This window comes from Zalophus californianus, chromosome X (genome assembly GCF_009762305.2).
Source record: "Zalophus californianus isolate mZalCal1 chromosome X, mZalCal1.pri.v2, whole genome shotgun sequence".
Taxonomy (NCBI): Eukaryota; Metazoa; Chordata; class Mammalia; order Carnivora; family Otariidae; genus Zalophus; species Zalophus californianus.
The window spans coordinates 42,169,861-42,194,006 of NC_045612.1; the positions used below are offsets into that span (position 1 = coordinate 42,169,861).

Here is a 24,146-nt window from a genome sequence, read left to right on the forward strand (position 1 = left end):
TCTTCTACTTGGTACATGCCTCAGAAATATCTAATCTGTTAAAACACAGCTCTCCTGCTCCCACAACCAGCACTCCTTCCCTAGTTTGAGTTTCTGATTTAGTAGTTCTGGGGTAGCAACCAAGAATTTGCACTTCTAACGAGTTCTTGAGTGATACTGGTGTGTGGTCCAGAGGCCAAACTTTGAGAACCACTGTACTAAGGGTGTTAACATGTGAAAGTAGAATCTGTGAATCAACCACTTCAAAAGGTCATAAAATTAACACTAAAGAGTCATTTCAAGGATGGCTGCAACACAGCACTGAACTTTACAGGAAGAAACTGGTAAGCCAGAGAAGGAAAAAATTAATTTCATCATTTGCTTGATAGATTAGTAGGGTATTTCTAATAGGGTATTCAAAAAATTATTTTTAAATCACTATATCTCACCTTCCTTTGCCACCAAAACTGTTAAGATCTTAGGGGGCTTGGAGAAGTTTGAGCATACTTCCAGTAAATCCATACTGACTAGATTTTAATTCCACTATGTTTTCTGCCAAGACTTCAGTCCTAGCTTCTGGGCTTCCTTTAAGAAAGTGGTCCCTATTCATACCACTTCAGCTGACTTTTTTTTTTTTTTTTAGTTTTTTTTTTAAGATTTTTATTTATTTGAGAGAGAGAGAGAGCATGAGAGGGGGGAAGGTCAGAGGGATAAGCAGACTCCCTGCTGAGCAGGGAGCCCGATGCGGGACTCGATCCCAGGACTCTGGGATCATGACCTGAGCCGAAGGCAGATTCTCAACCGACTGAGCCACCCAGGCGCCCTCAGCTGACTTTCTTAACTGAAAACATTGGTGTCGCTTTAGAAATAGATGCTAACTTTGGGGCGGGAGGGGAGTAAGAAAGAGAGCTCATGCACTTGGCTTGGTTTAAATCCTACTGCTTAGATTTGCTACATGCTTTAATTCCTCTTTTACAAGGCCAAATATAAAAAAAGGAAAAAAAAAGTTCAAGATTTAAGTCATATGAACAAAGAGCAACTGGATGATCCAAGAGCAGATGAAAGAAGAGCACATTTTTTTAAGGGAATATAGTCTCTTAACTATATGCTGCTCAGGACATCTGGACAAATGTGCTTTATTGATATCTAGAAAGAAAGATAAAATTCATAGTAGCATTCATGATGACCGATGTCCCAAAACTTTTTACAACCAAGACCAGAACTTTTACCATTTCACCTTTTTTCAGTTAACTTAAAACAGCCAAATCTAAGTGACCATTTACCCCAACCGCTTTATCCACCTTCAGCCTAGATCCCTGAGCTTGCATTTTCAGCATATTGAAATGTTCTGACAGTATTTTTCTTTCTCCCAAGAGTTAGTTCTCCTCTCCACCAAAGGACTTAGTAGGACCCACAACTCTGACTGAGATTCAGGTGAGCAAACAGAAAATGGCATTTGCAAAAAAGATTGAGAAAATTGTTTCTCCATCAGTCTAATATAGTTTTAACTTTTTTCTCTGAATTGACAAACAGTTGCTTTGAACATGTGTGCCTGTGTGTGTGTGTGTGTGTGTGTGTGTGTGTGTGTGTGTGTGTGTGTGTTCTCTTCACTGAACAGGGCAAATCAATCAGCTGTTTAATACTGTGTAACCAAAATTGTAGGATTAAGTCCCTCCAGGCTTTCTCCTTTTGTTGCTTTGCATTTAAATGAACCAGGGTCAGTGGTGGGTCATTCTGAGCAAGAGATACTTGAGCCTCAAAGAGTGAGAGAAGCAGGCTCCCTTCATCAAGGGCAATTGGACAACCTCCGGCAAAGTGTATTTTGCCTTCATCCCCCTGCCCTCCTTCCACTGGCCCCTCCAATGTTGCCCATAAGGCTCTCCTCTTAATAGGTACTATATCTGGCTTTGCTTTCCTTGGGAAAAACTTCCCATGTTACAAAAGTCTCCCTCTCCCCTCTCTCACAGCCATCAAAAATAATTTACCTGCCTTGTGCCTCATTTCCCTTGGGATTAAGGTGAGACCTAATCTCATCTGTGGTAAAGTGTTAATTAGTGGTTTAATGCATTACTTAATTTATAATATGCATGTGAACAGGTGATTTCTGGTAAGAAGTCCAGAGGAATGACTCTCTAATAATGGGAATTTCAAGGAATGTGGCAGGTTTGTCTGTACGACATATTTTTTTTTTAAGATTTTATTTATTTATTTGAGAGAGAGAATGAGATAGAGAGAGAGCATGAGAGGGGAGAGGGTCAGAGGGAGAAGCAGACTCCCTGCTGAGCAGGGAGCCCGATGCGGGACTTGATCCCGGGACTCCAGGATCATGACCTGAGCCGAAGGCAGTCGCTTAACCAACTGAGCCACCCAGGCGTCCTGTACGACATATTTTTGGTCTGGGATATCTTTCCTGCAAATCACTCCATCACAAATCTCTAACTCCCAGCATATATACTTTTTTCCACTTCCGAAAAAAATAAAAAAGCAAACACTCTCTGAGGTTTCTAGTATACACCTAGAATCTCAGTTTCAGATAGGCAGTGGTTCCCAGTCAGAATTTCTTAGAGTGTGTCTTGAGCATTTGCTTTTTTCAAATTATTCCACCAGAGGGTTTTGATATGCGCTTCTGCTTGGGAACCATGGAAATACAGAAATAACAGCATTCTGCTCCATCAGAAGGCAGGATGTCCAGGCCTGATATTGCCTCTGTTCACAGTGCTGCTTAAACACAGTCTCTCAATTCATGTCAAATTATGAATTTCTCTGGAAAGAATGCAACATTAACATCCATGAGTATATATTCTTTCATTTATTCTCTCTCACTGCCTCTCATCTCTCTGCATATCTAATATCAGTGGTTATTTGACCTGCTTAAAGGGCCATGTAAAGAACAACACAGAAAAACTTTTTAAGGTGAGGCAGGCCAGGCCTTTACTTGAATTCAGTGCTTTCAAATGTTCATTGCCACCTAATATACTTGGAACAAGTTACTCAACATTTCACATAATAATACAAAGCACATGGAAATAAGCATGGTAGAAAAAGTGATTCTAGAAAGTCAACTAATAAGTTTCTTTAAAAACAGAGACTCACAGAAGAAAAGGTCATTTACCAAACTTAGAATTGGTAATATCTAAAAAAAAAAAATGAAGGGGGATATAATAAAAGAGAAAAGAGCTTGTCAAGGGAAAGAGATGTGAAGGGGGCTGATATGAGTTGAAGACAGTTTTCATTTCTCAGAGGCTGGAGTGACTAAATACTGATTTATGAAATATTTTTCTCCTTGTGTTTTGATGAACACCAACAGGCTTCTTTTTTATGTTTCAAGTTTTTTATTTAAATGCTAATTAGTTAACATACAGGGTAATATTAGTTTCAGGAGTAGAATTTAGTGATTCATCACTTACATATAATACCCAGTGCACATCACAAGTGCTCTCCTTAAGGCCCAACACCAATTTAGCCCATTCCCCCCCACCTCCCTTCCTGCAACCCTCAGTTTGTTCCCTATAGTTAAGAGTCTGTTTTATTGGGGGCGCTTGGGTGGCTCAGTCGTTAAGCGGCTGCCTTCAGCTCAGGAGCTGATCTCAGGGTCCTGGGATCAAGCCCCACATCGGGCTCCCTGCTCAGTGGGGAGCCTGTTTCTCCCTCTCCCACTCCCCCTGCTTGTGTTCCCTCTCTCGCTGTCTCTCTCTGTCAAATAAATAAATAAAATCTTTAAAAAAAAAGTCTGTTTTATGGTTTGCCTCTTTTTTTTCCCCGTATGTTCACCTGTTTCGTTTCTTAAATTCTACATATGAGTGAAATCATACGGTATTTGTCTTTCTGACTGACTTATTTCACTTAGCATAATACCCTCTAGTTCCATCCACATCATTGCAAATGGTAAGATTTCATTCTTTTTTATGGATAAGTAATAGTCCATTGTATATACTACATCTTCCTTTTCCATTCATCAGTCGATGGACATTTGGGCTCTTCCATGATTTGGCTATTCCAACAGGATATTTAGTGTAAATTTAAAAATATACTTTACTCATAGCTATCACTCATAAGAGTCTGGAGGTACATTTGAATCATTTCTGGTTTATAAACACAGTTTTATTAGTATAATATGACAATATTTATTACTATAAATTTGAATTATCACCACTTTAATTATGCACAATCTGGTAGGAGAGGGTAAAATTAAATATTTTATCTTCAGTTCCCCAGGAAGAAGTAGGATACTTAGGGGATGACCACCTGGAAGTTAGAGCATTAGTTAATATCTGGGATGCCTTGAACAATTGAGTGTGAGTTAGCAAGTGATAGGAACATGGTACTTCGATACCAAAGTGAGGCTTTACACCTCTAGTTATCTGACCTTCTTTTTTATTCTGTTATGTTAATCACCATACATGACATCATTAGTTTTTGATGTAGTGTTCCATGATTCATTGTTTGCATATAACACCCAGTGCTCCATTCAGTACGTGCCCTCTTTAATACCCATCACCAGGCTAACCCATCCCCCCCTGCCCTCTAGAACCCTCAGTTTGTTTCTCAGAGTCCATAGTCCTTAAGCAAGTCACTTCCCCTCTCAGAGCTTGAGTTTTGTCATCTGTAAATAATACTACCTCTAGGTAGTCTTTTCATATCTGTCCTACAGTAGAGTTTAATTCTTCCTCATTTGCCTCAGCTTTTTGAGTAGTGAATATTAAAATAAACTTTATATTAAAGGAAGACATTCCTCCACCAATTCCCCCACTCTCAGTGGTAATAACATTTTTTATAATGTTTTCAGTATTGATGACAGGCTTTTTGCATGTTCTCTCATGGGGATAATAACAGCTACACTGTATAATGGGTTTTATTGTCCTCATTATTTTTGTGAAACTGAGGCTTAGAAATTTTAAGTGACCCACCTCCTGGTCATTCACATCATGGAGTTAAATTCACATCTGTGTGACACCAAAATGCATACTCCCAGTGTGGCATGGCAGGAAACTAGGCAGACTTGATTATACAAGGATGGAAGCTGCATATTTTAAACTTGTGTCAAAGTAAGTTCCTATATGAATTTTTAGCTGACTACTTAGAATCTACTCCATGAACCTGAACTAGTATCTTCCTGGCCAGGGCCCTCATTAAAGGAGTTAGTCTTTTAAATAATATGTCTCCTGTCTAGTTTCCTGAGGGAAGAGCTTTCCCCCTTGAAATTGTATAGCACAATATTAATAGCATGTCTAATTTATTTCTGTTCTGGTTGGTTCTAAAACCTATATTATGCATCAGACACTTTGCTGTTAAAAGCTTTTACACAAAATTTATTCTTAAAAATAAAAACCTCTCAGTGAGAAAATTAAATTGAATCCTTCTTAAATATTTACTATTCAGAACAGGCACTTCGTGAATGGCTAATTAATTTCTTATGTAGCTTCTAATGTTCCCCGTAAAATGTACCATGTAATTTGGCTTTGTCATTTGACTGAAATAATTCTCTAATTCTGTCTTCATCAGAAAGGCTCTCCAAGATTGACTAGAGGAAAACAATAATGCTACTGAAACTGGGAGTGTTGTATACACTGGGAGCTTCATCATAAACACTCCCTGGGGGCCTGGTGGATCCACCTTCCAGGTTCTCATGGATCCAACGATATCATGTAGAAATTGTATTTAGCAATCCTCTTGTAGTTTTTTTTTTAAAGGTTTATTTATTTATTTGACACAGAGAGAGAGAGAGCAAGAGAGTGAACACAAGCAGGGGGAGTGGGAGAGGGAGAAGCATGCTTCCCACAAAGCAGGGAGCCCGATGTGGGGCTCAATCCCAGGACCCTGGGATCATGACCTGAGCTGATGGCAGTTGCTTGCGTAACGATTGAGCCACCCAGGTGCTCCTCCTCTTGTAGTTTTATAAAGCATAAAGGTGAGGGCTTTGTGGGCCAGAGAGATCTGGTTTCAAACCTGGCTTATCCACTTACTGCATGAATTTAGACAAGTTATTTAATTTCTCTATGCCTCATTTTCATATACAAAATGAAAATAACATTTATACCTTATGAGATTTCTATGAGGGTCAAAGGAGTTAATGCCTATAAAGTATATAGAATAGTGTCTGGTATATAGTAAACTCTTAATGTTAACTTGAATTATTACTGGCTAGAATTGAAGACTAACTTATTTTGTATCTCTACATTATAGTACATGGCTTTCTCCACTTCTTATTTAGAAACTATTTTTTCCTGAAGCTCTAGAAAAAGTTGATGATGGTAGAAGTTCCAGCAAATAGAGTCCCTGGGAAAGCTGGAAAAAAATGGCATTGTTTCAGGCCCTGTTTCCCTCTCTACTTGGACTCTTGGCAAATCCAGAGAGGGCATAACTACCAATGTCACATCAGCTGGAGACATTAAGTATATTGCTGCCTTTTGGAGGATCTTCACAAAATCTACAGAAGCATTATTCCTTTACAGATTATCGGCTGTCCTTGAAGAAACATTATTTACAAAAGGGAAGGAATAGGTAGTATATTCTCTGAGCTATCCTGAGGGAATTAGGAGCAGCCTGATATGATGGCCGGATTTAAATAGTTCTGGTGGCAGTCTGCCTCTACTTTGCACTGTAGATCAGTCATGCCCCATGTATCCTTCCTTAAGGTAAGCCTCCCAATACCACAGGCCAAATGAATGATTTAACTCACAATTCACAAAGGAAATGGACCACATGAAACAGGGCTCTAAATAACAAATGGTCTTTCTATGAACAGTCTGTAGATTCTGGCCAGTGATAGCCTGGCCTGTGAAATGGAAGAACATAAGGTCTTTCACCAAAAACAAAACAAAACAAAATCATTGATTGCTATTGATTGCAATCACACTAGGTTCTTGGAACGATATTAGGCATGATAAAACTGGAGAATGACTAATCAATCAGCAAGCCCAGAGCCCTTCCACTTTTGGAGGGAGGGGAAAAAAAAGTGATCTTGATTCTCTTCTCCAGCCCAGAGGACTGAGCAGGCAAAATGCTCTTCTTGGCCTGTCAAAGAGAAAACTCTCCTTCTTTCCCCTACTCAGCCCCTCAGTAAGGAAAGAATTAGTCACTTGAACTCAGTGGCCCCTACAAGTACCAGCAAAGCAGTTTTGCTATAGAACTTTGAAAGTAATACCAAATATTTGCTAGAGGCAGGGAGGAGTGGTCACTGTTTTAGGCCCAGAAGATCACCTCCTCCCCACTCTTTGGCATCTTCCTAGATAGGATGAACTGGCATTCTCTGCCATATCACATCAGATAAGAGGAATAATCTTCCTCTTATTTCTTAACACAGAGTTGGCAGGTGGCAGATCTGTGACTCAGACAAAGTTGGTTCTAGATAAGTTTGGCAAATAAAGTACAGGACAAGTCCAGTTCAATTTGAATTTCAAATAAACAAGTAATTTTTTACTGTAAGTATACACTTTGGGATACACAAAGACACACAAAAATGTGTTCTTTATCAAAATTCAGATTTAACTGGGCATCCTGTATTTTTATTTGTCTAATCTGGCAACCCTAGTTCTAAAGTCTTTCTATTTCCCTACCATTCTTCTCTCCATTTCCCCCATCCCTCTACCTGATTATAAAGGACCCTGGAATATAAGATTCAAATAAAGAAAACTACAAAATGTACAATTGAGCAACAAAATTTGATTCAGCACAGTACTACTACAGGGAAAATTAAAAAAAGCATTATAGATTATCTAGCTCCTGCCCTCATAGCCTTTCTAAAATGAGTTTGATTGGGCCAAGTGAAGTTGCTTGGGTCCACATCTCATTCTGCAGGTTTTAATGCAAAAGGAGGGTAAACTGCATCCTTAAAGACTCAAACAGCTTTTGCTTCTATATAAACCTGAGATACATTCTCAGGCACTGAATCTCTGCTACCTTAACTGCATTGTAATTCTCTACCAAGTGCATAATGATATATAAAATTTGGGTAAATGGAAAGGTAATTCACAGCACCAACAGAACTCAAAAGAAATAAGTATTTGTAAAGGAGTTGAGAGCACATAATTATATATACCAGCTGCTGTAGAGAGGCAGATCTTTTGCCTATTTAAAAAAATACAAATTCTTCTGATCTGTAGAGTGCAAGGAAGGTTTCACAACTTAGCTTCAATAGAACCATAAAAAATAGTTACTTTGCTATTTATTTCTTTAAACACATTAATAATAAATTTGTGAATTTATTGAATAATGAATAAATCAACTGGCCATATTCCAGTTGGTTTCTGTAAATCCTCTTCCAAACCAACTCACTTATCACTTATACCACTGCCAGATCCAAAAAGGTTGAGGGGGTCGGGGGAGGTTAATTTAGAAAGTTCTGGCCCCATACCAGAGCATCCTATCTGAAGGGCCTCAGGGAGGTAGGTTGACAGTTAGTTGTGCTTCTCTAATCTCCCTCTCTTGAAGTCCAAGCATTAAAATCTGTCTGAGAAGTCTCTTCTAGAAAGCATTTTTGAAGCAATGTAGAACACCCATTTTCCATTTTAGTAAGGCTATTTGTACTAGATGCCAAAAAACATTTTGGTAATTTCTGTCAAATAACCAATTAATTCTGTCTGTATATTTTTGGAGGGGGTGGTGGTGGTGGTGGTGGTGAAGAAATTAATCAAACCAATTTTCACATTGTCCTGATTGGAGGGAACATAGACTATGCTCCCTACAAATATATCTGTATCTGTTTTCCACTTTTCTTAAATTAGTTTGCACCTTTCTCGTCACATCTGTTAGTTTCATCCTTAGTGCAGTTGAGGGGAGGATACAACCCTTACTCATTACAATATGTTGCTCAAGTGTTATAAAACATAAATCAAGGATGTATGTATGATGTCCTAGACTGATGGAAGTTCCCTAGGACACAGGACTAGAAAAGTACCCAACAAACCAAGGAGAGTTGGTCAGTGTGTATGTGTATATATGTATGTATGTATTTATGTGTATGTGTGTGTGTGTGCAAAATCCACATTACTAAAACTTTTAGAGTTTAACATTTAGAGGTATTTAATTTTTTTTGTGAAACTTACTAAAATTTAAGGTAGTTAAAAAACCCATTACAGCAATTGGCAAGCGTGGGTAGAAGGCTAAGAGAAGTAAGGACATTTGTAGGCTCTTATTTATGTGTTTTTCTTTCTAACGGCTGCCAGTCTTCCAAGTCAGGAAATATTTGCACATGTTTTAGACATCTTCCTGAAGGTATGAGGCTCTCTTGAAACCATCCTTATACTTGGCCATGCCAACAACACTACAGCAAACTACAGTACCCTGAGAAAAAATATACTCTTTCAAACTTCCTAAATGACTCATTCAGCAGAAAGTAATAAAAAAAAAGTAAGGCTAATATTTCCATCCTTTGGAAATATTTATCTCTACACAGTGACACCTTTTTTTTTTTTTTAGTCAGGGTAGAAAGTTACTTAGGTGGTATAATTTTGAAAGGCCAACCTGTCTCCAGCATTGGCTTAGCAGGGTGTCATTAGTCAATTCTTTCCATCAAGGCACATTTGCAGAGAGCGCCTGTTAAAATATGTCATTTGGGAGGGGGTCACTTTTGTACACATCCCACAAGAAATTGTGCCAAGCACCCATATGTATTCTGCTAGTTTCAAAGGGATTACATAGGTGATTAAGATAGATTTTCTGGAGACATCTAATTTTTTCATAATACCTACTTGTACAATGACAACACTGATAATAAATGGAAAAAATGAGTGTAGGCAATAGAAAACATACTACATCTACATTGCAAATTTTGCTTGTCATATATCCCTTATGCCCTTGTGCCTACGATGTGCAAGGCACTTTACTAGGTGCTCTGGAGGTATAGCCAAAATTAAAAAGTTCCTGTCTGTTGCTGAAGAAATTTGCAAACTAGTTTTAAAGACTAATACATTCTTAAGCATTCACTCCAAGACTTGTAGCTGGTTTTCTACTATCATTCCAACACTTTATTTTGTGACAAAGTGGGAGGAACTTGGCAGCTTGCAAAATTCTTGTAGAGGTTAACCACAGGAAAGCCTCAAGATGTAAGTTCTGTTGAAACCTGTATGCCCATTTGATGGGATGATGTACGGAGAATTTTACTTAAGCAGCACACCTGGTATATACATTTCCTCACCGCAATGCTAAATCTGCCTCCAGCTACCTGCTCAATTCTCTTCTGCCAGCCTCTAACCTTTCAAGCTATAGCCACTTAGCCCCTACATGTAATTTATTCCAGCATAGACTCTGGGAAAAATTCTACTGTTAGGCAGGGAACATACAAGGGTACCCTAAATTATATATATAAATTATTATATAATTTATAAAGTATATATATAATAAATAATATAATTTATAGGGGCGCCTGGGTGGCTCAGTTGGTTAAGCAACTGCCTTCGGCTCAGGTCATGATCCTGGAGTCCCGGGATCGAGTCCCATGTCAGGCTCTCTGCTCAGCGGGGAGTCTGCTTCTCCCTCTGACCCTCTTCCCTCTTGTGCTCTGTCTCTCATTCTCTCTCTCTCAAATAAATAAAATCTTAAAAAAGAAAAAAAACAATAAATATAATTTATAAACAATTTTCACCCATGTTCTTACCCTAAATTATATCTATCTATCTAATTTTCACCCATGTTCCTAGAAATGCATCTGTTAGAAAATACCCAAACTTTTAAAATTTGTTAATTTTTAATATCCCTACCAATCAGACACCAATCACCAAACACAGACACAAAGGAGATGCTAAAGTTCTGTTTTATCTTTGAGAGGCACTAACTTTCAATTATCCTTTGTTGTCTCTCTCTACTCTGGGGCTCCCATTAAGAGCAGTAATTGAGGCATAAAGCCTCTGGCCCTGGAGACAGACCCCTGCTCACTAGAAAAGAATAAAGAAGTGACAGCAAGCAATCTCTGCTTTCCTAGGGCTTTCAAGCGTCTGAGTAGGAATTTAGTCATGAGCTTCAAGTGTCCTTCAAAGGCCATCTGATTTGTTCCTGTCCACTTTTGAAATTCTAAATCCTAGAAAAAGTTCCTCGGACTTGAGTGTGTCTTAGTGCTTGTCATGAAGGAAACAAATATGCTGAGGGACACATCATGAACAATCTTCATACCTGACCTCAGTTCACCAGGTTCCTATATACTCTTACACTTGGGCAGATATTTTTTTTTCAACTGGCTGATCTAGTTAAATGCTTTTTGACTCTGGCTTGTATATGCTGAGCTGAATATAATATAGTAAAGAGCACAAACCTAAGAGCCAGGCAAATTTTGGTTTTACTCCTGACTTTGCAACTTACTTGCTTTGTGAACTTGTTTAGTAACTCAAGTTCTTGGATCCTCAGTTTCCTCACTTATGAGATGGGAGGACGATGATAACAATGGTGCCCATGTCATAACCCTCTTAGGAAATATAAATGATAGAATGCAAATTAAACACTAAGAATAATGTAAGCATTCAATAAATGTTATCCACTTTTAGGACATTAAGCTCACTCTCTCTAAAGTGACTAAAATTTCATTCTCCATCTTTTTCCTTCCTCATCCAACTTGTATACTGACTAATTTTATTTAATTTTATTTTTTTCTCAGATCTAAAAAAAGCTATCCTTCTGTGCGAACTCTTAAACTTGTCCTTTTTGATTATGGTGGTGTTTTTGTTTTGTTTTGTTTTGTTTCTCTTCAGAGTTAATGATTTATACAAAATGTTACTGGCAGTGCTTAGAATATAATCAATCTTCTTTTCCCTCAGGGGACCCTGAATAATCCAACCTCCTTTCCCTATTCATAAAGGGACTCTGCCTATAAATGACATACCTAAAAGGAGCTTTCCTATTTTTCCAACACAAATTACACATAAACTACCTCTATATCATTCTTTCTCCAACTGAAATGACACACAATTTATACCTAATTTTTCCTCTCTTTCTCTATACTCTGGTGGAAGAGGAATTTGTTATAACCTGGGTGTAGCTGAGCAGGGAAAAAATAAGACTGCAGGTTAAAAAACTGCTTATACATTCTGATATTCTTTGATATTTTAGCACAATTTTACTCATAGACCTCTTTGTAAGAACCTGCCTTCAGTATAGTCCAAGCAACATAAAAATGTAAGAGCTTCCACTTTTTCTTTGACACCTCCAGAGAGCTACCATGGCACATTCATTTCTAAATGCAATTTTAGCATCACTCACAAAACTACCTTAGACACAGATACACAAATATGGTAGGATATTGGAAATCTTAAAACAAAGTTAGGACTCTTTCTTATTTCAAGAGTTAGAACTGCCCAAATGCTATTTTCTAAAGTGTCTGTTTCATAAAACGTAGTGGTAACCTATTTTTTAGTGATCAGATAATAGTGGATCAAGAAAAGCAAGAACTCTTCATTCTTCAACCACCTTTACTGAATTTACTGAGAATCTGACCACAGTCCTATCTATTTATCCATATATTGATATATATAATATATATTCTATGTAGTATAACTTATATATACATACAAAGATATAGTATATTGTGCACATACATGTATTTGTATATATGTCTGTATATACATATATGTATATATGTGCATACCTCTACATATATAGTATATATAAATATATATGTACATGTATATGCAAAATAAAACAAAACTAAATTTTTAGTGTATTAGACACAGAGTACATTGATGTTTCTACCACTGTTCCCACTCACTTCCATCTCTCTTTAAAATGGTTTATAAAAGGGTGTCTGAGTGGTGCAGCTGGTTAAGCACCTGACTCTTGGTTTCAGCTCAGATCATGATATCAGGGTTGTGAGATTGAGCCCTGTGTGGGGCTCCATGGCTCAGGTCGTTATCTCAAGGTCATGAGACTGAGCCCTGTGTGGGGCTCTGCACTCAGCGTGGAATTTGCTTAAGATTCTATCTCCCTCGGGGTGGGGGGATGGGTTAGCCTGGTGATGGGTAGTAAAGAGGGCACGTTCTGCGTGGAGCACTGGGTGTTATGCACAAAAAATGAATCTTGGAACACTACATCAAAAACTAATGATGTAATATAGGGTGATTAACATAACAATAAAAAATTAAAAAAAGATTCTATCTCCCTCTTCTTCTGCCCCTCCTGCTCATACGCTCTCTCTCTCTCTCTCTCTCTCTCTGAAATAAATAAATAAGTCTTAAACGATAAAATGATTTATAAAGCTTGTCCACATAAATTTTCCTAGAACTCATAAATTAGAAAGAGCTTTAAGTGTATAAACTAAGCATCAATTGTGCAATTTTGTATATCTGTTTTTAAGTAACTGTATTATTTCCCCCAGAGATTTATACTTGTATTTTATAAAAATTTTTATAATTGGAACGCTCTTATCTAATTGACCAAAGACACAATGCTATAGTTTACTTGTCTTGGATTTTGTTTAGAAATACACATTTGTCTCCACACATTTGAATTTGTCTTTTCTACCCCTAGAACAACTTCATAAAATCAACTTAATTAGAAATCAAGATATGAGATCATAACTTTTGCATTATCACAACACACCAAATATAGAATTTGAATTTCTCCCCATGTATATCTGTGAACTTACTAAACAGATTAGAATGGTTGTGAAAAAACTGTGGCCTCCTAAGAGCACGAATGCCACATATAACTCTTACTTTCACCTTTTGGACCTATGATGCTATTGCTTCTTCCTCCCTCAAGATTTATCAGGAGGCAGAAGTAAATTTTGGTATAAAACAAAAAGAAAAAGACAAGCCTACAACTCTGAGCCTAGGTTATATTCCACAGCCAGAGAGATGTCATGGTCACGATAGAAATATTCCATTTTTGCCCCAAGGCCTTTAAACCTCAGTACCTTCCACTAATTTGGTCCCCTGAGTCTCAATTTACTTAGCCTATATTAGTTCTTTTCACTCCCATTACAAATATTCAACCTCAGTTCTCTTATTGAAAAAAAATATTTGTTTCCTGGAGTCTCAGTTAGAAGCTTCATTATATTTTCTACACTCAGGGAACAACAAAACAAAACCAAAAAACTGACATCCCTAATTCCTCCCTCCTTTTGCCCAATCTCACCCTACCTCTCCCTTTCCTTCCTGTTATATATCACTCCCTCCTCAAATGTAGAAGCCACAATTATAGGGTAAATAACCTCCTTCCTTATGTCTCCTAAAACTAAATCAATAAAAGCCCCCTTCCAAATGTTTTCTGATCATTCTAACTAGCCCCTAGTGACTAACACAGTGCTTGGAACATAGCAGGCATTTGATGAATTTAATTTTTTTTATTATGGAAAATTTTAAACATTCAAAGCAATGTTTTTATTTAAGGGATAAATTTAATATTTCCTATGTAGAACAGCAGGAGGGTTAGTTAAAAAAAGGCCTAGCCCCACTTTTGAAGCATATTATCATTAGGAGGCAATGCCACAAGAAAAAGGCAGAACCACGAGAGGGCTCTGGACTTATGGTACTGTACTAGAAAGGAACCACAACCTAGTAAGCCTGTAGCCTAAAGTCAGCTTCAGCTTCAGCTCCTGCTTCTGAGGCTTGCAATATATAATAAAATGCACAGTGTTATGCACTTTTATCGGTGCTCAAGCAATATTTGTTGGCTGACTTAATTGAGCTATATTTGCAAAATGGCAAGGATGTGAGGAAACTTTCCTACCTAAAAAGAAAGCATTCACAGTGCTAGACATTTGGTAGGCAAATAAACAGTATAATTTCAGCCTAAAAGGAAAAATACTCAAACCCCTATCCAATAGGCCTAGTGGCCAGGCAACCCAAATGTCAGCACCATTTTTCTGAAACTTAATTTAAAATATCATAAAAATTGTATGTCATCAACTTTGAGGACATTTCTTTCCTGCCTTTCTGTTCCCATTCCCTGATCCAACTTCAAATCCAGAAAATGTAATTAATAAACCTAAATTTGACCTGTCTGGTGAGATTTCCAAGTAAAAGTAATGTGTCAAGCAGTGACTTAAAAAACCAAATTTAAGAGCGATACATTTGACAGTGTTTTGAAAGGAAATTTCCTTATTCAACAGTGTAGTTCCAGAGTGCAAGCAATTCAGGAATTTGCTTGTGATTGTAATGCCACACTTTCATGCATCTGACTTAATCTGCTGACTACCAAGGGGCAGATGACTCTTCTACTATCTCTCAAGAATAAATGTTTACCTATACCCAGGGTATATTTTTAAGTTTTAGAACAATAAGATATTTGGGGCAGTCCCTTCCTTCTGCCAGCATTAATTTCATTCCAGTTAAGTACCAGGCACATGTGACAATTAACCTCTAGACCCAATTATAGAGGTTTACCCTATTTCAGGTAAATTTTTCCTTTGCTTGAAATGGTTGCCTTAAACCTTTTCCTACTGCCTTTTCTGCCCTCACCACCTGCAAATGGCAACATGGGAATAGATGATTGAGATTAAAGGTACAGTAAAGACTTCATGAAGCTCAAGGCAAAATGGTTCATTTTGGAGATTCATTTATTTGTCTTACCCTACTAGTATTCTGCTTAACAAAATGGTGTTAGTTAACAGTAACATATAATGAAATATCCTACCTTCCCAATACACCTGCTACCCAGTTTTATCTTTTCATTGGTATTATAGTAATTACTGACCTAAAATATGAGGTCTTTTTATCAAACAGTAGAGGAAAAAATAGAAAAAAAATGACAATCATTTTATTTGGTAAAATGAGGAACTACTTCAACTAACAGCCAATAAGCAACTTCCATTTTTCAAGATGGTGAAGGGGATATAAGACAGTTAAAAGTATGCTGATAACAGTGAGAATGAGAATAGTTTACATTTTATTGAGTTCTAGGCACTATGCTAGGTGTACTGTCAAAAAGCCAGATGAAACCCTTGAGATTATCTAGTCTAACACATTTATTTTATAGTTGAGGAAATTAGCCCAGAAAAGTCAAGTTACATGTATAGTGCCAGTTAGTGGAAGAGTCAGTTTGCCACCCACTATGCTACCCTAAAGGTTCTTGGTCTCCTTCTTAATATTTCATAAAATAACTGTGGTCTCTCTGTGTACATTGCTCTTTGGGAAATTGTTTATTTTTCTAATAGTACCTTTAAAAAACAAGTTCTAACCTACCTTCTTTTTACTAATATGGTCTCACATGGGAAAATTCTAAATATTCCTCTACATCAAGTGACAACTCATAAGCTATGAGACTAGCAGCTAAAGGTGAAGAGAAAACTACATTTTATGACTCTACTAGGGGGAAAAGGGAAGAACAGTACTTTCTCCTGAAAAAGAGAAAGAAAAATAAAACCCACTATTTTAAGTGAGGTTTATACTGGCAGGAGGTGGGAGAGTGTAGAAAGATAGGCATCTAATTAGAAGAAAAAGCAGGAAAGTAAAAGGGCTACAATGTGGAGCGTGCAACTCAGCCTTCATTTCAATGTGCACAGACCTCAGCAGACAGCTGGAAACCTGCCAGAGAACAAGGCCTTGGAAACAAGCTGGAAGACATTGGAGAGACCTTAACCAAAACAAACACCAGCAGGGGATGTGGTTGGCAGCACTGAAAAAGCAAAGGACTCTATGACTCACTCTGACACTAATTTTGAATGGTATCATGCTTCCATTTTGTTGTACAGGGTATTTATACAGCATTTGTTACTGTCTAATACATACATACACATGTATATATTTAATACATATACACAAATATGTATGTTTTTTACCTAAATAATATAACATTACAAACATTAGAAATATAGAATAGAAAAAAATATGAAATAGAAAATTACATGCATTATCTCACTATTCTAGCTATTTACCATTTTTCACATGCATGTTTTTTAAACATAGCTGTAATCAGAGTGTACATATAATAATATGGCACACTTTGCTTAACATATTAAAGATAGTTCTATGGTGCTAGATATCTTCATAAACGGCTTTTCAGAGCAATGAAATTGACTGAGTAGTTATTTACTTCATCTTATTTTATACTATTTAGGATTTTGCTGAATTTGTCTTTTACAAATAATAGCAACAGCAATACACTGTTTTTAAATTTTATCAAATCTTATAAGGTGTTATTAGTCCCATTTTATAAATAAGGAAATGTATACTCAAAGGTTAAGTGACTTGCTTAAGGTCATAGCCAATTAATGGCCAAGTAAGTACTGAATCAAGTCTGCCTGGTTCCAAAGGAAAACCTTTTCTGTTACTTTTCTGCTAAAATAAATCTTTATGCTTTTTCTACATTTTCGGTGTTTATCATAGATTTCCAGAAGTGGAACTACTGGCATAAAAAGTATGAATATTTTAAAAGCATTTTCTATATACTCAAGATTATTTTCCATGAAGGAGGTATTGATTTACAGTAACACCATCCCAAGACTTTTTACATAAGGAAATTAATTTGAGGTAGAGAAAAAGAGGTCACATCGATGAGTGACAAAGGAAAATATGTCTAATGTAAGTAAAGCATCTGTAATCATCTATCTTCTGTAACACAGAGCTTTCTGCTTTGAAGATCTGATGGTGGAAAGTGTTCTCTATCTCTGGATCTGAATGGGTACATATAAAATGTTATACACAAACAATGAATCATGGAACACTACATCAAAAGCTAACGATGTAATGTATGGTGATTAACATAACATAATAAAATAAAAGGTATATGATAATACAAAAAAAATTCTTAGGAATTACAAATGTATACAGGACCTAGCATATGGTAGGTGCTTCATGAAGATTCAGTTAAAAGGAATTAGCATGGACTTCTGGCTCTCAATGAGAATGTGGAAAGCTGGAAAGAGTGCCACCCCTACCCTAGCAACAAGAAAAAGCTGAATAATCTACAAAATCATAACTTTTACTGAACCCAGAGAGAGGTCTCAAGGCAACCACCTAGCCTGATGTCTGAAGAAAGATAAACATCTGCAAGGAGAGATGGAACATGAGCACAGGCTTGCCTGTGGCTGCAGGGGAAAGGCAAAGTCATCATAGAAGGTGGTATGAAGAATTCAGCTAAATTTTTAAAGAACTGCTAAAGGCCAGGTATGGGCTAGCCTGAGAGTACAATACCCTTGGGAGCCATAGATATAAGAGGAATTTATACACACTCACAGGCTTTTCTCCATGGATTTACAGTACTGACCTAGTAGAGAGCAAAAGCCATTGCAGTAGGAAAAGCATGAAACCATGTCCAATTCTTTTCTCCCTAAAGAATAAGAGCCCTGAGCTTTAAGGGAAAGGCAGCAAACTGTTCCCCGCAGGGTATAGAGGAAGACCTACTGCAGCTGGGGAAATGTAAAAAATAATAATAATAATTCCTCTACTTCTGGGAAGGGGCAGAAATTAGTCCTGGGCCCAGACCGGTAAGAAATATCCTACCACTAGAAGAGGGAAAGAATAACTAAGAAAGTCCCACTTCCATGACCCAGAGGCACAGGATCTGCTTAAGGCTGAGGCTGAATCAAGAAAACGGAGAACTCAAATAAAAAAAAAAAAAAGGAAAAAAAAAAAGAAAACAGAGAACTCCTCCCTGTCCCAGACTAACAAGCGCTTAATAAGAAGCAATACCACCATACCATTAGGGAGGCACAGGAGCATGAAGAATCTCTTTGAAGCACCGATGCACAGGGAAGGTCCAAAGCTGAGGGTAGAGCAGGAAAATGGAGAACCCCACCACCATGCTAAGCACATGGTAACAGAGGAACTTGAACCTGGTGATGAACTGAGGGTAACCATAGCAACAACATAACCCAAACATAGCTCATCTTATTAGATTAACTCAACCTCCCATATTGATGACCTAGAAGAAGAAGAGTGCCTATTTCAAGGCATAAATACTATTTACTTCAATCTCTACTGTTCTACCAGCAATGTCTGGCATTCAAACAAACATTTTGAGAAACAAATAATCGAGCAAAAAAAAAAAAAAAGCTCACTCTCAAGAGACAAAGCAATCAATATAACCAGCCTTAGAGATGACTTGGATATTCAAAGTATGAGACAGGAAATTTAACACAACTATAAATAATATGTGAAAGGTTTTAGTGAAACATATGGAAAACATGCATGAACAAGTGGAGATTTCAGCAGTGATGTTAACTATAAAAGTCAAGTGAAAATGCTAGAAATGAAAAACAGTAAAAGAGCTAAAAAATGCCTTTGACAGTCTCATCAGTTGGCTCAAAAAAGTTGAGAAAGGACTCAGTAAAACTGAAGATAGGAAATAATGGTTCCAAAGTGAAACTCAAAGAGGAAAGAGAATGAAAGCAAATAAACATATGAACACATACACACACACATAAGAAACAGAATAGCGAATCCAAGAGCTGTGAGTTAATATCAAAGGGCGTAACAAATATAAAATCGGTTTCCCACAAGGAGAAGAAAGAGAACAAAGCAAAAAAAAAAATTGAAGAGATAAAGGTCAAGAATTTCCCACCCAAAATAAAATATGTCAAATTACATATCCAAGAAGTTCAGAGAACCCCAAGGATGATAAATAGCCCACCAAAGACACACACACACACACACACACACACACACACACACACAACAAAACAAAAACCCTAGACATTTCGTTTTTAAATGGCTAAAAAACAAAGTTAAAGAGAAAAGTCTTAAAATCAGTAAGAAGAAAAATACAAAGGAGCAAAGATACGAATGACAGTAGACTTCAGAAACCATGCAAGCTAGAAGACAAAAGAGTGGTATTTTTAAAGTGCTGAAAGGAAAATATAAAGTATCAATATAAAATTCTATATCCAATGTAAATATATTTCAAAAATGAAGAAGTGAGGGATTTTTACACAAACCGAGGCGGAGAATTCATTACCAGAAGCCCTGCACTATATGTAACATTAGAGAAAATTCTTCAGGCTTAAGAAGTATAGAAACTTGGATTTGCCCAAAGAAACTAAAATTCCAGAAATGGATTCAAATGAATAAAAAATAATTTTGTCTTCTTTTTAATTGCTCTAAAAGATAATTAACTAAATAAAAAGCAATAGTATCGAGTATAGGGAACAAAGTAATAGTATTGTGGGTTTATATCACACATAAAGGTAAAATATATAACAAATATAGCCATACTACACAAGCTGGGTCAGCACACAGTGAAGTATTACTTGAAGAATACTAATTGAAGGTATACTGTGTATTTTAAAACGTATGTTGGAAAAATTTTGATTCTGGTGATAGTTACATGACTAAATGACTACATGACTAGTCCAAACTCATAGAATTGTATATTTAAAAGAGAAAATTTTATCAAATGTAAACTATACCTCAATAAACCCTAGTTTTAAAAAAAGGAATTACCATGCACAACTCACCTTTTACCCTCTTGACTTTTCTTCTTTTTATGGCACCACAGTTCTGATGACTGACGATGAAAAACCATCTTTTTGTGTTAGCTAACCTTACCTTTGCTTTTTACCTCATATGACTGTTTCTATTCCTAAAATCTGGTGATGGAGCAAGCTGTATTCCTTCAAATAAAAAATACAGAAGCACACACGCACACTTAAACACACACACACACACACACTCCTCAGGATTTAAAATGGGTATGAAGTCATAGAGATTGTAAATATAATAAAGAAGTGAAGAAGAACTTCTATGTATGTAGGTGTATGTATCTAGGTATATGGTGGCAAAATTCACCTACATCACACAATTGTTAACTAATCATTCAGCCTGAAACGCATGTGAGGTAGCATAAACAACATATTTGTATTTGTATCACATCACTGTCTATAGCTTATTGATTCTGTTAAAAGGTAAAATCAAAATGGTTTTAAAAAAGTGTCATGGCTATGGTGAGCGCTGTGAATTGTGTAAGACTGTTGAATCACAGACCTGTACCTCTGAAACAAATAATACATTATATATTTAAAAAAAAAGAAGATAGCAGGAAAGGAAAAATGAAGCGGGGGTGTAATCGGAGGAGCAGACGAACCATGAGAGACTATGGACTCTGAGAAACAAACTGAGGGTTCTGGAGGGGAGGGGGGTGGAAGGATGGGTTAGCCTGGTGATGGGTATTAAAGAGGGCACGTACTGAATGGAGCACTGGGTGTTATACACAAACAATGAATCATGGAACACTACATCAAAAACTAATGATGTAATGTATGGTCATTAACATAAAATAAAAAAATAAATAGTACCCCCCAAGAAAATAAAAATAAAAAATAAAAATTGTCATGAATATTGGCATTCTCTCTGTTCCCTATACTCACGGGTTCTTTCTGCTTTTAGGAACCTTCCACAATGCTACATTTACTACTCAGCTTTGGTGCTATAGGTACTTTTGTGCAAATTTTAAAGATCTCCCCTACCCCAACTTAGGTACATGACTTTTTTTTAAAGCCCCTTCTAGGCAGATGCAACCTAAAGGTACAAGGCTTGGCAAGCAGAGGGCAACCTTATCTAAACTACAGAGAAGCCCCTTCCACTGGACCTATACCAGGACACCTCTATACAACCCAGTGTAGAGGACCTGTGGTTAGTCTACAGTAAAGATCAGCCTAGAGAGAGTGATTTGGTTTTTGAGGGACAGGCTTGGGGAAAAGGAACACTGCATTTGTACAGAACCTCATAAAAGACTGAGAAAATGTCTAATCCCCATACTAGAGAGTGGGGGAAGGTGATGAAGGTGATAGGGCCTTTAAAGTAACCCCATCTCCAAGCCAGCCTTCAACAGTATCCCTGCTTTACCTAGAATGCATCAACATTGTCCTCAACAACCACACAAGGAATATATTATAGCTGCAAATATACAGTTATTTGTATGCTTACATATGTAGTATATGTGCCTCTCCCAGTCCTTCCCAAACACATACACATATTTAATCACTTACACATTTCTAGACCATAAGCCCTGGAAGAACAGAGATCATCTGTTTTGGTCATCACTTCATCTCCAGAGACTATGACAGTGCTCAGCACATACTTTGTGTGTAATAAATAATCATTAAATAAATGCAGAGTTTTTCTTGTTAGATTATTTCGCTAACTCTGTCACACACATGTGCACACACATACACACAGTATGATATAAAATGTGGAAATGTTCATTTTTGTAATATTCATTTAAAGGTTGAATGTAATTTGAATGGTATGGATGTATAACGTAAAACAAATGATATTTTTATTTAGGTATATCTTATTTTAATTAATTCCCTTTTCTGTTGATTATTTTATTAATTTTCTGCTAATAATTTTTAGATTTTATGTTTGGTCTGTTGGTTCACCATAGATTTCCAATCCATTACTTCTGTAATAATTTCTCACAGATATCACTGAGCTATCTTAATTTGATTTATCTCTCAGAGTGAAATGCTTTTGTCATTATTTTTTCTGCAATGTAGGGTTTTCACTTGCAATCATTGTTATTAGAAAATGAAGAACCAATACATAATCTAACTCCACTTACCAAATAGATCCTGCCATAAGTACCAAGGCCAATGGTTTTATCCAGTGAGAATATTCCAGTTGGATCCTGCAAAAATGTAGAACAAAAATTGTCAATCTTCTTGGAAAAGTAGGCAAGTATTCAACTATCTATAATTGTATCTCCAATCTGCCTTGCTTCTTTAGAATTTCCACAGGAGGAACCTAAGTGTCATTTACCAAATGAATAAACATGTCACAATTTTCCTGGACAGAGTATAGTCATTTATGGAAAAGAAACAATGACATGAACATTAAGCAGTTGTATAACAAATTATTACAAACCTGTAAAATGCATACAATTATGTCTAGTTGAAGCATATTCATAATGCAATTAGAAAAATTATTGAAATAGAAATAAATTTATCTACTTGGAATTGACATATTCTTTTAAAATTTATTTTTGAGTACTAACCAGACAGGCAGAAAGTTTAGCCTACAGCAATGATGAGTAGAGATATTGGATACAAAGTCTGGACAGTTTATTTACATAACAGTAATTCTTGAGAAAAAAATATCACCTCTAAATGTGAATAACAAAAGATGTGGTGTGTGAATACACACACACACACACACACACACACACACACACACACACAATGAGCATATTACTCAGCCATGAAAAAGAATGAGATCTTACCATTTGCAACATGGATGGACCCAGAGAGTATCATGCTAAGTGAAATAAGTCAGAGAGAGAAAGACAAATACCATATAATATCACTCATATATGGAACTTAAGAAACAAAACAAATGAACAAAAAGAAAAAAAGAGACAAACAAAAAAACAGACTTAAATACAGAGAACAAACAGATGGTTATCAGAAGGGCAGTGTCGGGGGGGGGATAAGTAAAGTAGGTGAAGGGGATTAAGAGTACACTTATCGTTGGGGGCCTGGGTGGCTCAGATGGTTAAGCGTCTGCCTTCGGCTCAGGTCATGATCCCAGGGTCCTGGGATCGAGTCCCGTATCGGGCTCCCTGCTCCTTGGGAGCCTGCTTCTCCCTCTGCTTCTCTCTCTCTCTCTCTCTCTATCCCTCTGTCTCTCATGAATGAATAAATAAAATCTTTAAAAAAAAGAGTACACTTATCGTGATGAGCACTCAGTGATATATAGAATTGTTGAATCACTATATTGTACACCTGGAACTAACATAACACTGTATGTTAATTATACTTCAATAAACAAACAAACAAATAAATAAATAAATCTTTAGTGCCCCCCCCAAAAGAATACGCACAGTGTCTTGAACCACGATAAGTCAATAAAATCAGATTTTCTTTAAAAATTAAAAAAATATATATGAATAACAAAGCAAGAGCTTGGCATTAAAACACAGCAGTTTTTTTTTTTTTTAACTAGACAGCTGGGGGGTTTGTTTATTTTCAAGTTAATTTTTGCATCAGCTGAATACCTTTTCATGGCACAAATTCCCTGATGACATTTTCTGTATCTTAACCCTGAAAGTGGCGTCATAGGAGACAAATAAACATGTTTATGGACAGATTCCTAAGATTTCCATATGCATTCTTAAACATTGCCTCTATACCTTTACTATGGATATCCCTTTCTTATTCACCACAAAACATGGTTTCTTGAATTTTATCACTACTTAAACTTTTAGTTTAGCAGCTTATTTTGCTATATTAGCAAAACCAAAATGAGGTACAAGTAGATGCCAGTTTATACACAAAGTGGTAGGATCATTGGCAAATCCTTAGAGATTCA

General features: G+C 36.7%; 1 protein-coding gene across 3 annotated transcripts in view; it reads right to left on the minus strand.

The window, feature by feature from the left end:
* NRK (Nik related kinase) overlaps nt 1-24,146 on the minus strand; it is a 155,240-nt gene that overhangs the window by 124,405 nt on the left and 6,689 nt on the right. For all 3 annotated transcript variants that reach the window (XM_027609680.2, XM_027609679.2, XM_027609681.2), the window contains exon 2: nt 22,402-22,467. In XM_027609680.2, the coding sequence (XP_027465481.1) occupies nt 22,402-22,467 (66 nt within the window). The remainder of the gene's footprint in view (nt 1-22,401; nt 22,468-24,146) is intronic.